Genomic DNA, 18,744 nt, shown 5'->3' on the forward strand with positions numbered 1-18,744 from the left:
GAGGTAAAAAGCCCTGTGATGAGCACAGATGTTTATGATTATACTTCAGCAGACGCTGACTGATTGGTGACACCTGTAATGGTTTTGCTTTTTATGCTGTATCTGTGACTTGTCCTTAACTAAAACAGCCCTATGAGGCTTTTCCTGTTTAAACACAGGTCCCTGCAAAAGTTACCTCACGGTTCTTTTCCTCACAGGCAGCGCTGTGCAGTCTCCTCCTGAGGGAGTTCCCTGGTTACCCCTGGTCTGCGCAGCAAGTGGGTGAGAGGCCCTGAATAGGGCTCTAGGAGCTTTTGTCTATTTGTATGGACAGGTGTGCATATTATAATACACACTATATGTAAATATTGGAGTCAGTATCTGGGTCCTTCCCCACATGCTGGTGGTGGCAGCAGGTGTTAGCACCTGTGATTCCCACAGAGTTTTTATTGTTAGTCCTGGACACAGTTTGTGCCAGGGTGGGGGTGGACTGCGGGCGGGCGGTAAAAGAGTGCCCCCTTCCCCCGTTATCCCCTGGGGAATGCTCTGTTATGGAGCCATGGACTAGGTACCTAGTTGAAAAAAAAAAAAAAAAAAAAAGGCAGAATAAGGCATTTATGGGTGCGCTTTTTACTGCTGCATAGTGCAGCTGGGTTTCCGCTGAGGGCTCGGTCTTTTTTGGATCACACAAATCAGACCGCTGTGTAGGTTTTTTCCTTCTGTGCCCTTCTTTGATAATTTCTGAGATGCGGAATGAGAAAAGCCACTGAGGGCTTTTGTAGTCCCTCACCGCCGGGCGGGAACCCCTACTTGTATGGATCTGACTGATAGAAGATCCGAAGTACTGACCCGTTCCATGTTTACCATGCTGGGGTCTGGCTTGCGGCCTATTGTGGCCACTACACTGGGGTCTCAGTGGTCGCTGGCGCTATTTTTTTGGGAGATTTTTCAATTACATTGAAAACTCCCATTGGCGCCCATTTTGTCGTAGCCACGCTATGGCGCAGCTTACATTGTGCTGGCCTTTTTCCTGTGGCCGCGTTCTGAACGCTCGGCGGCCATCTTGGAGTAGTCCTGACCCCTAGTGCTGTATACAACTCACAGAGTGAGCATTTTGCACCAGACAGTGGAGGAGCACCGACTCTCTCCTGAGGTTATTAGCCTAGCGGACCAGCTGGTCCAGGGCCTCATATAGGTCTGTGATGCTTCATTGAATGCTGCGCCCTTGTTATCCAGGGCGTCTGTTTCAGAATGGTTTTATGCACACGGTGGTGTAGTGCTTAACTCCATTACTTGGCAGCAAAAGAGTCATTGGTACGCCAATCTGCACACTGACGCCAATCTGCCTGGAGCTTGCATTGTCGCTCCCTGTGTCTGTGTGGGTTTCCTCCGGGTACTCCGGTTTCCTCCAAAGACATGTGTGCATACACCTACATAATATACATACACACTATGTGTGTGTATTATTTAGGGGCAACCCTCCCAGGCCGTCAAAGGCCCAGCTGGGGGACTAATCTGTCCCTGGGTGCATAAGCCGATCACGCCGGCACCCAAATCCTGCCAATGTATATAGCCTTCCCTCCCTGTCTCTAGGTGGGAGGGGCGGCTTGCAGGTTCACAATTCAGTGAAACCTCCCTGCTCTCCGACTAGTGGGTCTGCGAGGTGGTCTCTTCGGAGTACTAGATAGGGTTTCCTCCTATCCACAGAACAAAGTTCTGTCCTTGTGTCTTCCCCTCCCGGCACGTCGGTCTGCCTTGGGCAGTGTGGGATTTGCTAAGCTGCAAGGTAATTTTACCTTTCCTGCAGGACGAGAGTTTTGGGGTTTTCTATGGGCCTCAGGCCCTAAATACCTTTGTGAACGTCGGGTAGTTCCGCATGGAATCCATTTGTTCGGTGGTAGCTGCGCTTCATCCGGGGGATGTCCTGACGTCCTCGGACATCAGGGACGCATACATGCATGTCCCGTTTTGCACATCTCACAGTGTTTTTTTCTGTGCTTCGTGATGAGAGAAGGGTCTCTGTCAGCCTGTGGCCCTCCCTTTTGATCTGGCGTCAGCACCATGGGTTTTCAGCTAGGAGCTCGCACTTATTTGAATTTTGTTGGGACAGCGAGGCTTTGCCTCATTGGCTACTTTGACGACTTTCTTCTGAGAGCAGCTTCTGTCTCCGACCTAGTGGATGGGTTATTCCCATTCAGACCCTCCGAAGATTCGGGTGGATGTTAAACGTTTAGGCCAGAAAGTGTAGCTCAGTGGCAGCAAGCCTGCCCTACATGTGTGCGACCCAGGGTTCAAATTATGGGCATGCTAGGTTCCGACTCAGCGTTGGAGTATCTAGTGTTGATCCAGACTCCTCAGTGGCAAAGGTCCTTCTTCCCCTGGAGAAATTACAGACTCTTCAGTCTGCGGAGAAGGTATTGGCATCACGCAATCGGTCTTCTCTCCGGGCGCCTGCTGGTTCAGGGTCTGTGGGTAGCCTCCTTCAAGGTGGTACTGTATGCCCAGTTCCACACCCTGGTTTTCCAGTGGAACTACTGTCCAGGTGGTAAAAATCTCTTGTCTCTGAAATCATTAGATTCCTGTGCGCCACCTAGTCAGAGTCTCTCTGAGTTGGTGACAGAGATTCCCGACTCTTCGGTCCGGGAAGTTGTTCCTTCCTTCCAGTGGTCGGTGTTTACGACGAATGCCAGCTCACGGGTTGTGAACCTGGAGGTTCACAAAACTGGGGGGTCCAGTCGGCCCTGAGTCGCTGGACTTGCGTGGACCTATGACCACACCTCCTTGAATGTGTCTGGTCTCGGTAGCTACCCAGGGTCGGGCCTGGCTAGTGCCTGGTGGAAGACCGCCTGGGAATACCAGGTGCTGTCTACTGTTCATTGTCCTACTATTTTAGGCGATCAGGCTATGCTTCTCCTTGTGGTCGACCAATCTGGTTTCAGCCGGACAACGCCACGGCCGTGGCTTCAGTCTACCATCAGGTATGCCGGCAGGCAGACTACTGGAGTCGCCAGATGCTGGACCAGGGCGACTGGTCTTTGTGCTTGGGGTGTTTCGGCTCCCTTGCAGGAGGTGAGCCTCACATGGCATGGATCTCCTGGCAGCTTGTCTCCGCCGCAAGGGTGTCAGTTAGTGGCCAGGTCTAGTGATCTTGTACAGACGCGTCAGTCGCGCTGGTGGCCCTGTGTTGTCTGTATCGGTGATTTTTTGCCATTCCTCCATGGTAGTTGCTTCCTCGGCCGCTCCACAGAGTGGATGCTGAGGAGATCCCGATGATTCTAATCGCTCCAGATTAATCTCGGCGTCCTTGGTACGCTGATATCGGGCGCCTGGTAGCGGAGGCACCCTGGCGATTGCCAGGGCAGGAGGTTCCTGTCTCAAGGTCCCATACTTCCTCCTGTTGTACAGTCACTGACTTGCTTAACATGGTTATTGGAAGCCAGACTTTAGGTGACCAGGGTCTGTCTGACTCGGTCATCTCAACAGGGCACCGTAGTCTTCTTCCGGAGGATCTACCGTCGCACCTCTGTTGGTGCGAAGGGATGGAGTGACGTCCACGGGCGTACTTTCAATGTCCAGGGTCCTGCTGTTTTTAAAGCTTGGATTGGATCTAAAAATTGCTTAAAGCACCGTTTGGGGGCAGATTTCAGCCTTGGCTGTGTTCTTTTAGTGGCCTTTTTGCGGCCCGTTCCCTGGTGGGTCCCCTTTTTTTGTGTGCAAGGGGTTTGTCATATACTTTCCCCTCTTGGCCCATCTCTTCCCCCATGAGTTTTGACTCTGGTGCTCTCGGTTCTTCAGGAACCTTCCTTTTGGAAACATCAGAGAGATTTTCTCTTGACACTATCTCAGAAGGTGGCCCCTTTAGTGGCCTTTACCTCTGTTAGAGGGGTTTCTGAGTTGGCGGTCTTGTCTTGCAAGCCGCCATGCTTGATCCCCCATAAGGATTAGGTGATGGTGCGCCCGCGACCTTCCCTTCTTCCGAAGGAGGTTTCGGCCTTTCATACTTTAGGCGTGGTACGCGCTTTGCGGGTATACCAGCCTACTACGGCTCCATTTCGGAGCTTCTGACTCTCTTTTGTGTCGGTGTCTGGTCCACAAAAGGGCCTGGCGGTCTCGTCGACCACCATTTCTCGGTGGATCGGGCAGGCCGTCATACAGGCCTATGCTCCTAAGGGCGGGCCCCCCTTTCCGGTCACGGCACTTTCGACCAGGGCAATTGGTGCTTCCTGGGTTTTTTTTTTTTTTTTTTTTTTTTTCCCGACATCATGCGTCGGTCTCACAGGTGTGCGAGGCGGCGATTTGCTCGTCCGTTCACGCTTTTTCCAGAATTTACATGGTTGCTGTGAGTGCATCTTATGATGTTTTTTTCAGCCGCTAGCTTTTGCCGGCGGCTGTTTAAAGTTGCACCTCCTCCGTTGAGGAGCTCTGCTTGTTTTGGGGTGAAGTTAAAATTGTTTTTACTGATATATTTCCCACCCCTCGTTTTTTGACACTGCTTGGGGACGTCCCACTTGTCAAGATTTAAGGAGCTGTGTCCGTCCATGGACGATAAGAGAAAATAGGATTTTTTGTACTCACCGTAAAATCCTTTTCTCTGAAGTCCATGGACGGACACAGCTCCCACCCCTCCTTTTTAGGTTTGTACTGCTTGTTACGAACTGAGGCTGCAAGCTGCAGTGAGGAGGGTTATGTCTGGAGGGACCGCCCCCTGGGCGGGGCTGTTCAACTCTGTTAATGTAACATGTATTTAACTATTTAACATGTTTCTGCCTAGTCCTCTCCTGTAAACAGGGAACATAACCCACTTGTCAAGATTTAGGAGCTGTGTCCGTCCATGGACTTCAGAGAAAAGGATTTTACGGTGAGTACAAAAAATCCTATTATTCCAGTCTCTCTTTATATTATATGCATGTAAAAGAATGTGTCATACATGTTAATAGCAAAAATGTGCACAGGACCAATCTTGTACACATGCAATAGAAACAATAGGAGGGGGTTACTTTAAATTGTATATGTGCAGAGAATTTTTAAGAATATTTGCCACTTCTAAAAATATCCTTGTCATTCTTTAGCTGTACGATTCTGGTTTTCATATATGCATTTTACAAAAAAGGTTTGTGGTTACCTTGGGACAGTGCCCAGTGACTCAGATATGGCAGCTTGTGCACATTTAGCATTTTCTTCATTGTACAGACCAGCCCACCACTATACTGTATGTACACACTTTTAGGCCCCTTTCATACGTGCGGACCGTATGTCCGCTTTTTCATCCATCCGTTTGCGGATGAAAAAGGGACATACATTGGTCCCTATGAGATTGCGGGTGTCACCCGATCTCGTGCGCCTCCGCTAAGATCCGATTTTGCAGACGGAAGAAAACCCTATTTTTTCTTCCGTCTGCAGAGCAGAATGGATGAACACGGACATACAGGGGAGAGCGGAGAAAAGTAGCTGCAGGCATCATTCAGATATCCCCGCACAAAGCCCAGGACGTCATATGAAGGCCAGCCATCGGCAAGTGGTTAAAAAAAATATAGAACCCCCAAACATTATATATCATTTTTTTTCTAACACCTTAGAGAAGAAAATGGCGGTCGTTGCAATACTTTCTGTCACACCGTATTTGCGCAGCTGTCTTACAAGTCACTTTTTTTATAAGAAAATAAGAAATCAGTAAAGTCAGCCCAATTGTTTTTATATTGTGAAAGATAATGTTACACTGAGTAAATTGATACCCAACATGTCACGCTTCAAAGTTGCGCCCGCTGGTGGAATGGAGACAAACTTTTACCCTTAAAAATCTCCATAGGCGACGTTAAAAACATTCTACAGGCTGCATGTTTTCTGTTACAGAAGAGGTCTAGGGCTAGAATTATTGCTCTTGCTCTAACGATGGAGGAGATACCTCACATGTGTGGTTTGAACACCGTTTTCATATGCGGGTGCTGCTCACGTATATGCATTCGCTTCTGCATGCAAACCTTTATTTTTACACTGTTCTTTTTAAAAGAAAAAAAATGGCTCACTTTTATTCCTATTACAAGCAATGTAAACATCCCTTGTAATAGAAAAAAAGCATGACAGGACCGCTTAAATATGAGATCTGGTGTCAAAAAGACCTCAGAACTCACATTTACACTAAAACGCAATAAAAAAAAAAATGTCCCTTTTAAGAGCATTGGGCGGAAGTGGCGTTTTGACAATATTTTTTACTTTATGCTATAATAAATATATATATATTTTTTTAAGAAACAAATTTCCTCCTCAGTTAAGGCCGATATGTATTCTTCTACATATTTTTGGTAAAAAAATTGCAATAAGCGTATTTTGATTGGTTTGCGCAAAGTTATAGCATCTACAAACTCTGGGAAAGTTTTATGGCATTTTTATTATTAGTTTTTTTTTTTTTTTTACTAGTAATGGCGGTGATCTGCTACTTTTTTTTTTTTTAAAGCAGTATTGCGACGGATAGTTTGGACACTTGACACATTTATGGGACCATTGACATTTATACAGCAATCAGTGCTATAAACTGATTACGGTATAAATGCCACTGGCAGGGAAGGGGTTAACACTAGGGGGTGGTCAAGGGGTTAAATGTGTGTTCTAACTGTGAGTGGATAGGACCAACTAGGGGAGGAGACATATCGTTGTTCCTAGTTGGTAGGAACAAACGACATGTCTTCTTTCCCCTGACAGAACAGCGATTTGTGTATTTACACACACAAATCCCCATGCTGGCTCTTGTGCTTGGCCAGCGGCAATCGCAGGCCACGCGCATCGGGTCCCCCGCTGTGCAGCGTGTGTGCCCTCTGGCAGCTCTTAATGGGAAACCCATATGGGTTTTCGTGCAGGGGTGCCATTCTGCCCACGTAAATAGACGTGAGCCACCAAACCACCAAGAGAAAGCTCTATTTGTGTGAACAAAATTATAAAAATTTAGTTTTGCTTGGCTGCGCAATTGTCATTCACATTTCTAACAGCGCTGAAAATTGGACTGGGCAGGAAGAGTACACAGTATTGAAATATTTGATTCATTAGCAGATGTTAAAAAGAGCCTCCTGTACCATCCCCAATATTAATGTAATTTATTTTTCTTGTAGGTAATATATGTCAGCACTTGCTAGCCTTAATTGATTGTCCAACATTAATTATTCATGGTGTTAAAGACCCAATGGTTCCATCATTTCATCCAGAATATCTTCACCAGCACATTAAAAACTCAAGGTAAGAAAAAGGGTTAAGTTCTATCCTAGGCTAGGTTCACATATGTGAATGCGCATTTGTGTCTGTGTGTACACATCATGGGTACAGCGGCTCATTCATTTAAATGGGCTGCTGTACTTGCCAGAAACAAGGGTAAAGAAGCCACAACCCTTTTTAAAAAAATGCCGCATTGCGCATGCTGCAGCACCATATAATTTAACGTGCACAGGTGCGTGGCTGTTGGGTGACATCAAGAATGACTATTCATAAACAGATGGACATGCTACTCAAGGTTTGATACGTTTTAGGAGCATAGGTAATTGATAGGGCCTAGATGCTAAGGACCTATTTTGACTCTGTACAGACTCCGGGAGAGTCACTTTCAAGAGGAGGATTAGGATCTTGGAGATGAATACAGAATAAATCTAGTAGGATACATAATTCCTCCTAAGGTTTTGAGTCTCCTGGAGCAACAATTAACTGAACTAAACCATGAGACTTCTTTTATATGGGGGTCTGATCAGGTTCTGTCAGTTTTCCGGGTGGACTTGATCTGATGGTTTAATCACCCCTATGGACAGGTGGGTGTAAATGGACCTGTGCCCATTTACACTTGCCTACCCCAGGGTCTTATCCGGTCTGCTCAAAGGAAAAAAAAAACAGAAGGGGATCCATCCATTTCCAGTCAAGCAGGTCGGATTACAGGTAGCTGGGTGTAAATGGACAGGCAGAGTCCGCTTACTCCTGGGCTGCCCATAGAGCAGAGCGGGTTCTGTCCATGTCCACTCTGCAGAAACCGAGCAGGCACGGATGTGTCACTTGCGCGCCCTGTTCCGATCAGCAGGGGATCTATAAACTGATCCCCTGCTGATCGGAATGGATTCCACACGGAATGACTCCTGTGTAAAAGGGACCTTAAACCACCCTTCTCTCACTGACGCAAGCCTTCGAAGGCCATCACATTACTTCACTTCAGTGTTTAATTTACAGTGCCTTGAAAAAGTATTCATACCCCTTGAAATTTTCCATTTTTTTTCATTTTACAACCAAAAACGTAAATGTATTTTATTGGGATTGTATGTAATAGACCATCACAAAGTGGCACATAATTGTGAAGTGGAAGGAAAATTATAAATACATTTTTAAATATTTATTTTTTTAAATATATATCTGAAAACTGTGGCGTGCATTTGCATTCAGCCCCCTTTACTCTGATACCCCTAACTAAAATCTAGTGGAACCAATTGCCTTTAAAAGTCACCTAATTAGTGTAGCGCCTGGCTACTTTCATAGCAGGTGTTGCTGTAAATTTAGAGGGTGTCAGAAAGTAAGGCCCCTTTCACATTGGAGCGGGAGCCGCAAAAAAAAGCGGCGCTATACTGCCGGGATTGCCGCGGGAATCGGCCGCTAGCGGTGCGGTATTAACCCCCGCTAGCGGCCGATAAAGGGTTAATACCGCCCGCAATGCGCCTCTGCAGAGGCGCATTGCGGGCGGTATTGCCGCGATTTCCCATTGTTTTAAATGGGAAGGAGCGGTGAAGGAGCGGTATACACGCTGCTCCTCTCACCGCTCCAAAGATGCTGATGACAGGAGATTTTTTTCTCTCCCGCCAGCGCATCGCCTCAGTGTGAAAGCCCCCGGGCTTTCACATTGAGTATGCAGTGAAGGAGTTTTTCAGGCGGTATAGCAGCGCTATTTTTAGCGCTGTACCGCCTGAAAAACTCCTCCAGTGTGAAAGGGGTCTTAGTTGCCTCTGACCGTGTTTATTTACTAGATTAAATACTATTGTGAAATAACATGTAAATTGGAAGTTTTGTATTGAATATTAGGGAAAATTAGTTGCTAAGCTCTGTTGGTATCCTATCTACTAAAAGATAAGTATTACTGAAAAAAAAATATTTTTATATATTTCAGATTACATCTGATGCCAAAAGGCAAACATAATCTTCACCTGAGATATGCTGAAGAGTTTAACAGTTTAGTTGAACAGTTCCTGCGCTCATCATGATATGTTCGGAAAGGACAGGTCTTCGATGGAAATATGATTGCCATTCTATGATGAACTTAATTAGTAATTAAAAAACATGATCCACAAATAGTAGACTGAATTCAAGACAAGAAAAAAATCAAGTTGTTTCAGCAGTCCTCTCAATATCTCTGCCTTCATAGTAGTTTATGATTGTTAAATTATTCATTTTCTTTTCTAAGACTTAGGCAAACCTGTGTTTGTTTTATATGGGGTAAAGCATCCGGTTTTCTTTAATCACAATCCTTGGTAGCATATACTTGCACACCCTTTGTTTCACCTGCTGTTGCATGCAGGTGAAAGATGGAACTAAACTCTGCGATACTGAGCTCCATTCCAGCAATGTGTTGTCTGTGAGCTTCCTTTGTCTGCTCTATTGGTTTGTCCATCTTGATTGGCAGGCCAGGAATGCGATACCTAGCTCCATTCCAGCAACGTGATGTCTGTAAGCTGAGCTCCCTTTGTCTGGGAGATAAGAGAAAGTATGGAACATCTTTGTCCATCTTGATTGACTGGCCCGGTGTTCTAACAGTATGGGTCCCCAATCAGAGAGTGCCCGGGTTGGACTGCGCATGTGCAATCGGAGATCACGGAAATCTCTGAGACGAAACATCTGTTACATCAGCTGTTGTTGGAACATGCGCAGTTAATATGGTGCTTGCTCCCGCCGCTCGTTCTATCAGATGTGGATCCATATAGATAGACCATCCTATCAAAAATTACTGCTCAATAATACACCTGCCCCTTTTATTTGAGTGAGCACGGTCAGCGCTGTGCTAATATATACCCGCCCCTTTTATTTGAGTGAGCGCGGCCATCGCTGTTGTATCTATCCAGATGGGTCCCCCATCTGATAGAAGGAGCGGCGGGAGCGAGCGCCAACAGCTGATTAAACAGAGCGAGCGTTGTGTTAACTGCGCATGCTCCAAAACCAGAGCTGATTGAACAGATGTTTATTTTCGGAGATTTCTGTGATATGGGACTCGCTCCCACGAGTAGCTTTTCCTGTGGAGTGGATTAGGTAAGAAGAAGATCATTTTATTTATGTATTATCTTCTTTGGAGTAGGATGTCTTCCTGGTTCTCACCACTGGAGGGAGTAAGTGCATAGCTGGTGTATTCTTATATAGCCATTCAGGAACAAGCTCAGTGAAGTCAGTCAATAATAAACTCCACTCACCTCCATCCGCTGCAGGCTCTGCCACAAACACATCCAGGGGTCCCCCTAATGATGCCCCAGTAATCTCTCCCCCTCCTCTTTGTCGCCCTGGGCGCCGCTATGACAGTGGCACGTGTGTGCGTGCTGGGAGCACGTCTTTATGCTGTCTAAATGGGCAGATGGAGAGGGGGAGGCCCGTGGTTGCACGTGCCTGTGCGCGAACACGGCACACCTGTGTGCAGGCGCCAAGAGGTTGATGAAAGCCCAGCACGCCAGAAGCCTTCTGTAAGTGGTATGGACACAGAGCTGTGGGCTGTAAGCATCCCTGTGGATTGAACCAGGCAAACCTAAGCCCCCATTCACACCTAGGCGTTTTGTCGCCTGTAGTGTGACGCCGCAGCAGCCCCGAGACGCCAGAGGGATGATTTAACATGCACCTCTATGGAGATGGTTCACATCTCCACGCCGAACGCCGTACGCCTGAAAAAAAGTCCCGGACCTTTTTTTCAGGCGGCTTTCGGCGTTCGGGATAGGAGATGGGAACCATCTCCATAGAGGGGGTCAAGGCTGCATTCACAATCGCGGCGTTTTGTCGCCGCAAATCGCGGTACAAAACGCTGCAATATGTCGCCGCAATTCGCGGGACAAAACCCCCGCGATTTTGTACGCCTATGTGTGAATGCAGCCTTAGGCCTTGTACACACGGGCAAACATGTACGATGAAAACGGTCTGCCGGACCGTTTTCAGCGTACATGTCTGCCCAGGGATTTCTGTATGATGGCTGTACTCACCATCATACAGAAATCCGCGCGTACTCGATACGAGGCCGTGCCGACGATGACGCGGCGACGTGCGCGGCCCTGCCAGTTCAATGCTTCCACGCATGCGTCGAAGTCATTCGACGCATGCGAGGGAAGGCGGCCGCTCGGATATGTACGGTAGGTCTGTACAGACGACCGAACATGTCCGAGCGGACAGGATTCCAGCGGGCTGTTTCTAAACAAGTTTGGAAATATTTGCCCGCTGGAAAAAAGCCCGGCGGGCAAATGTATGCTGGAATCCTGTCCGCTCTGCTTTACAGACGACCGAACATGTCTGCTGAAACTGGTCCGTGGACCTGTTTCAGCAGACATGTTCGGTCGTCTGTACGGGGCCTTAGACTCCTAATCGGCATCAGGTTGTGCAGTGAGCTAATATATGTGTATTGCAAGACTAACACAACAGTGATTGCATTTTTTTGTGGATAGTACCTTTGCTTTACAGTAAGGACTATGTCCCTGAGAAGAGGTTCCCAGGGCTGGTAAAGAGGCATCAGAAGATCCCTGCTTATGGCTAAAAAATCTGAGCTTGCCTGCAGTTTACCATCCCCCTCTGTCAGCCTTATAGCAGCCTAACAAGGTGAGCCCCTGTCTGTTTTTTTGGAGCTTCTCCTATGCCCAAAGAGAGGTGAATCACATCCTAGCCTGGGCAGAAAGGCATATCCTCGCCTGTCTGCAGTCTTCATTCCAGGGGTAAAAGATTAGCAGGCGGATTTTTTAACCCGCCAGCAGCTGAGTCCAGGAGAATGGTCTCTACACCCTGACATATTTCAAATCATTTGTTAAAAATGGGTTCCCATGCTAATGAGGCGTGACCCCATGTAAATGATGTACTGAGCGTCATAAAGATACGAATAACATACGGCGCATGCGCCCTCCCGTGGACGCAACCTAGTGCGCATGCACAGAATCACATCGAAACTACTCCCTAAGATACGTTGAATCACTGCCTAGATGGGGAATAACTATACGCCGGACGTAAGCCTTGCGCAAACCGTTCGTGAATCAACGTATCTCCCTCATTTGCAATGAGGCGGCCAGCGTAAATATGCGCCCACTATACGCCGACGTAGGAAAAACCGGGGGATGGCGCCCTCCCCCGGCAGAAAACAGAAAAAGCCTGCGCCCCCCCCTAATGTAAAATAGCTTAAAGGGGTGGGAAGGCACCGGAGAAGACCGGGGGATGGCGCCCTCCCCCGGCAGAAAACGGAGAAAGCCCAGGGCCCCGGCAGAAGAGAGAAGACACCCCCCTTGTGAAAGCGCTTAAAGAAGAAAGGGGGGGCCCCGGAGCTGACTAATAAATTATTTTAAAAACCTGTGTGGTGTGTTTTTTTACTTTACATTTTTCCCCCAGGTGAATGGGTAGGGGTACGATGTACCCCATACTCATTCACATAGGGTGGGGGGCCGGCATCTGGGGGCCACCTTATTAAAGGGGGCTCCCAGATTCCGATAAGCCCCCGCCTGCATACCCCGACAACCAACGGCTAGGGTTGTCGGGAAGAGGCTCTTGTCCCTATCAACATGGGGACAAGAGTGCTTTGGGGTGGGGGGGCAGTGCCCCCCTCCCCCAAAGCACACACTCCCCCATGTTGAGGGAATGCGGTCTGGTAAGGCTCAGGAGGGGGGGGGGCGCTCGCTCGTCCCCACCCCCATTCCTGTCCGGCCAGACTGCGTGCTTGGGATAAGGGCTTGGTCTGGATCTGGGGGGAACCCCACGCTGGTTTTCGGCGTGGGTTTAACCCCTTACGTTCCAGACCAAGCCTAAGAGCCTGGTATGCACCTGGAGGGGAACTCGCGCCGGTTTTTGTTTGAAATTTGCCGCGGAGTTCCCCTTCATGGTCAGCGCAAGCTGAAAACAGTTCGGCCTTTCACGTGCGCCGACTCAAGCCGCGCAAAGGCTGCTACGCCACTTGGTATTTACCAAGATTTTCCCGGCGTAGTGAGACGGCGTGCGTGAAAGGACGTATTTGCCCCGCACGCATGCGCAGTATGCAAATAAACCTCCCCGGGGTTTATTCCTACTTGCGGCGTATGGCGCTCGATTTCACAAAAAAACACTTTTACTTTCAATTCAGCCCGGGAAACTTAAACAAACACATGTCACTACACCTCCCCACTTCACCTCTCATCCCCCCCTAATAAACTCCCGCCCAAACCCCTTCTATTTACATTTCTAAATGCCGTATGCCAGGTCTATACAGGCGCACCATGCGCCCTCTCCTGGACGTACTAGGCATTATAGTAAATAAAGAAATACACTGCACTGGCAGCGTATTTCTTTAGTAAATGACAAAACGGCTTTTACTCCTGGCTTTGCTCCATGAGTCATGGAGCAAAGGCTTGGTAAATCAGCCCCACAGTGCTGTTCACATTAACAAAACATGAAGCGTTGGCGTTGCATTGCTTCAAAATTGAAGGCTCATGTTGAGGCAGGAGGCGTTTGAAGCCTTTCAACGCCTCCCATTCAAGTCTCTGGTAATGCGTTGCAAACACTTTGGCAGGCAGTTGCAGTGTGGTTGCGGGACGTTAGGATTCGTTTATTTCCTTTAATGGAATAGGCATTTGTGGAGCGCCTTAATGCTCATCAAAAGCTTTAAAACTGCCATAGGGCGTTTTCAGGAGTGTTATTAACGCGTCATTAACGCTTAAAAAAACGCCAGTCTAATGAGCATACTAAATCTCATTAACGCCTATACTGACGCTCTAGGAATGCTTGTTCAGTGTTAGAAATTTAGTCAAGTTGGTACAAGCTCTTAACCCCTTAAGGACCGCCGCACGACTATTTACGTCGGCAGAATGGCACGGCTGGGCACATGGATGTACAGGTACGTCCCCTTTACAAAGCCCAGAATAGAGAAGGCGCCACCAGGTAAGGAACAGTGCAATTTTTAATATGACAATAGGTGCATTATTCACTTACATTAGACATTCTTTACATTCGGCATACATGTCCTAACTGGCCTATGTTGTGGCGATCATCCGCACTTGATGGAAGCTGTATGTGTTGTCTCTCAGTCCTCTAGTCACCGACTACTGTGGAACCAGGAAGTCCGGGTGGTGTGAGCAGCAGGAACGAGGCTTGGGACACAGCGTAGAGGCGCGATGACCTCACGGGCAGTAACTGGGCGACTAGTAGACGTAGATTACTAGGCGTGCTCCTTTTTAAAGCATAAAGGACTTGTATAGATTGATGCCTATTTATGTGCTAGAGGAGGTCTGCCATCTAGTAGGCGAAAAAGAAAAATGTTTCATCTCCGCTCACCAGAATGGCAGACACAGGGTATAGTGCTGGATTAAAATAATAATGGAGAATTAAAAACATTGGCAATGAGGAAGTAACTATGGAGAAGAATGTATATATGTAAAAAACTTACATGTATATACATTGAATTAGGATACGGTTTTTACATAAAAAAAACTCTGATTAATTCTCTAAAGAATGTATATGCATAAAAACGATGAATTTATTAAACATCAGGGGTCATTATGAATCATTATTCAGTATAGTGTCACTGATGCTGAGAATTTATTTGTGTATATATATATTTTATATATATATAAATAGTATACACAAGTATTTCTATATGTATTCTTTAAATTTTATATATATATTTTTTGATACGCGCATATTGAAAGATCTTTAAAAGTCTTTAAAATATATAAATGTATTTATATATATATATATATATATATATATATATATATATATATATATATATATATATATTTATATATATATATATATTTATATATATATATATATATATATATATATATTATTTTTTTTATTTTATTTTTTTTAAAACGTGTATGAATCCTTAAGATAATATTGGAGGAAACTAGTAAAAAAGGAAGAGAATAATGGATTAAAAATTAATTAATAGAAAACTACTAGACTAGCAAAACCCCAATATTGGTTTTGCAAATGGGTGTTAAGACTTCATAAATTAAACATATATCTATTTTGTGTATTATTATATGGGTGACACCCATTACCCCAACTAAGCAAGCTGAAGAAACCTATCAGCAATAGATATTATAGGATAGTCGACACCGCTAGCATCTGGTTTAAACCACCAGGCGAGAGAGTATCCAGAAAGTATATCCAAATATACTCATCGGACGGACTAATCCTGTGCTCTATGACCACGCCCATGGGACCCGCGGACCCGATCGCCGCCGTTGTCCCGCGATCGGGTCACAGAGAGGAAGAACGGGGAGAGGTAAGTGTAAACAAACCTCTCCCCGTGCTTCCTAGTGAGCCTGTCACTGATCGTCTGTTCCCTGTCATAGAGAACGACAATCAGTGACGTCACATGCCCAGCCACGCCCCTACAGTAAGAAACACAACTTAGGTCACACTTAACCCCTTTTAGCACCTCCTACAGGTTAACTCCCTCACTGCTAGTGTCATTTTCACAGTTATCAGTGCATTTTTTAGCACTTTTCGCTGTGAAAATGACAATGGTCCCAAAAATGTGTCAAAAGTGTCCGATGTGTCTGCCATAATGTCGCAGTCACGAAAAAAATCACTGAACGCCGCCATTACTAGTAAAAAAAAAATATTAATAAAAATGCCATGAAACTATCCCCTATTTTGTAAATGCTTTAACTTCTGCGCAAACCAATGAATAAATGCTTATTGCGATTTTTTTACCAAAAATATGTAGAAGAATACGTATCGGCCTAAACTGAGGAAAAAAAAAGTTTCTAGATATTTTTTGGGGGATATTTATTATAGCAAAAGGTAAAAAAAATTGAATTTTTTTTTAAATTGTCGCTTTATTTTTCTTTATAGCGCAAAAAATAAAAACCGCAGAGGTGATCAAATACCACCAAAAGAAAGCTCTATTTGTGGGGAAAAAAGGACGTCAATTTTGTTTGGGAGCCACGTCGCACGAACGCGCAATTGTCAGTTAAAGCGACGCAGTGCCGAATCGCAAAAAGGGGCAAGGTCCTTAACCTGCATAATGGTCCGGGTCTTAAGTGGTTATAGTGTGACTCACAATTTAACCATATAAATATGTTTAACTGCAATGTGGCATGTGTGCAAGCTTGTGAAATATGACTGCTTTGTGGAAAGACTGTTGCATACAGCAACAGAACATTCTATACATGTGGTTGAATTAACCCCCACAGCACAGAGAAACCAGCAGGCAGCTTCCCAGATATACAAGGTGGTATCACAAAGTTTTGAGACTAGTTTTGTAACACGCCAACAGATGGCAGCACAAAACTGCACGAACAGTCACAGGGAGAACCAACCTTTATAAGTCTGTGTGCCAGAAGACATCGTCCTGTGTACATAGGGAGCTGTGCAACTGGTGCTATTCTGACCATGTGCATTACTATGTCTGCTATTTCATCATAGACAACAAGTAAGAACAAAGAGGAAATGTGAAATTCTGCGTTCAAGGTGTTTTGATTGGCAAGCATGATTGTTCACCAAAGATCATCATGCACAAGTTGCTAAATGGTTTGGAAATTTTCAGAGGTTGAGCTCGTTGAAGGTCTTCCTGATCTCTTGTCGTTTTCCAGGGATGTTCTTCTGCTCTTGAAGCGTGTGTGCCACTCAAAACACCTTAAGCAACATGTCAAACATCTCTGTGGCAGATTTGCCCAGTTTCATGCAGAATTTTATGTTTGTTCTTTGTTCTAACTTGCTATCCATGATGAAATGGCAGATGTGGTAACGCACATAGTAAGAATAGCACCAGTTGCACAGCTCTTGATGTACACTGGACGATGTGTTTTGGCACACTAACTGAAAAAGTTAGTGCTCCCTGTGACTGTGCGTGCAGCCTGGTGCTGCCATCTGTTGGCATGTTACAAAACTAGTCTCAACATTTTTTGATACCACCTTGTTCATTAGGGGTGCAACGGATCAAAAAACTCACGGATCGGATCGATCTTTGGATCAGGAGTCACGGATCGGATCAGCAAAAAAAAAAAAGACAAATCTTGTTACACCCACCAGAGTTTTAGATTTCACAGTTCTTCTCAACACAAAATGGAGCTTATACCCTTAAATACAGTGTTTGGAAATCCGACGGACTGTTTATTGCTAATGTGACAGAACACCTCTGATTTTCACTTTAAATTTAACATTTAAACAGTCCGTCGGATTTACAAATACTGTATTTAAGGGTATAAGCTCCGTTTTGTGATGAAAATAACTGAATCTAATACTCTGTTGGGTGTAATGAAAGATGTCCACTTGCCCCCACGTCCTCCCATTACAGATGCAGCTGTTAGGGGGCCTCTCCACAAATACCTCTGGCCCCTTATCTCCCTCTGTCTTGCTATTTGTCTGCTTCAGATTGAACATTACAATGCTTACTACTATTGCAACGGATCTCCTACCTGCAGAAGCTCACTGTTCATGCTGTCTCAACTCTCCACATGTCTGCAGTGAGCACGCTGTGCGGGGAGGCGTGTCACGCTATTCATTGGGCTCTGGCAAGCACACGGGGGTGGAGCAAGATGGCCGCGGCTCCGGAGCTAGGCCGAAGCCGGGGACTTTCCTACGGCCGAAGCTCCGGAGCGCTCCGCGGATCGCGTGGTGTGCCGATCCGAACGGGGTGGCCCGTTCGGATCACGAATCGGTGGCGATCCGTTGCACCCCTATTGTTCATGGATGTTTTCTGTGTGCTTGTGTTTTCACAATGCTACTTACCAGTCTTGTGGAATTTACTGAGCAGTATGGGGTGTTTTAAAGTCAGTGCCAAGCAGGAGGCCAAAAGACAAATCCTTTTCATTTCAGTGTAGATTTCTAGTACTCCATGCACTGCCTAGTATGCTCTATAAAGAGTTCAGTAAATCCTACTTGCAGATCTCAGTTCCCCTTGCAATAGGATTAGGGGTGCATAAGGGACTTGCAGAGGCGAGAGTGGAGAAGCAGACCGAGTTAGGATTTTTAAAAATACAGTGCTCGTATTGCAAAACACTCATTAACCGCGTTACTCGCAATCCAAGGTTCCACTGTATCTTTTTAAGCATAAGAGAAACAGAGTGTACTGTGCATACAAGTGTGAACAAGGACAATTTGAAAGGATGGGATTCTGCATGTTGAATGTAGTCAGGCTTAGCGAAACGAGCTGAAAAGAAGTTTGAATGAGGGCTTTTTTTTTTTTTTTTTTACTATGGACCAAGCTGTGAAACTTATTTGGCAACACTTATGATAGAAATGACTCCAAGAGTTTTGATATCAGGATTTCAATTCCCACTTTTGACTAACTGCAAAATCTAATTCCAGACAAACTGCTAAATAAATTGATGAAATACATAAAAAAATTTGCTGTCTTAGCAGCCAACCTGATTTGATTCTGATCAGTAACACTTTCAGATATCCTACCCACCCCTACCGTGTGACTGTACAGTGAAATGAGATATAGCAAACCGAATAATTCATCTTGCTATCACTATGCTCTATCCTCCTGTCACCATGCCCCTTTCACACATATATGTCTGTTTTGACAGACTCTGCTTTCTCAGCAGGAATCGATCCGTTGATCCCAACTGAGCCGGCAGATGACTGGTCCGCCTCTGCTTACTG

General features: G+C 45.9%; 1 protein-coding gene across 1 annotated transcript in view; it reads left to right on the forward strand.

The window, feature by feature from the left end:
* The window catches only part of BPHL (biphenyl hydrolase like), a 35,818-nt gene extending 26,366 nt beyond the window's left edge, over positions 1 to 9,452 (forward strand). Inside the window, exons 6-7 of the mRNA XM_040353640.1 lie at positions 7,080 to 7,203; positions 9,098 to 9,452. Coding sequence (XP_040209574.1) covers positions 7,080 to 7,203; positions 9,098 to 9,191 — 218 coding nt within the window. The 3' untranslated portion in view covers positions 9,192 to 9,452. The remainder of the gene's footprint in view (positions 1 to 7,079; positions 7,204 to 9,097) is intronic.
* Positions 9,453 to 18,744: the final 9,292 nt, after the last annotated feature.

This window comes from Rana temporaria, chromosome 5 (assembly GCF_905171775.1).
Source record: "Rana temporaria chromosome 5, aRanTem1.1, whole genome shotgun sequence".
Taxonomy (NCBI): Eukaryota; Metazoa; Chordata; class Amphibia; order Anura; family Ranidae; genus Rana; species Rana temporaria.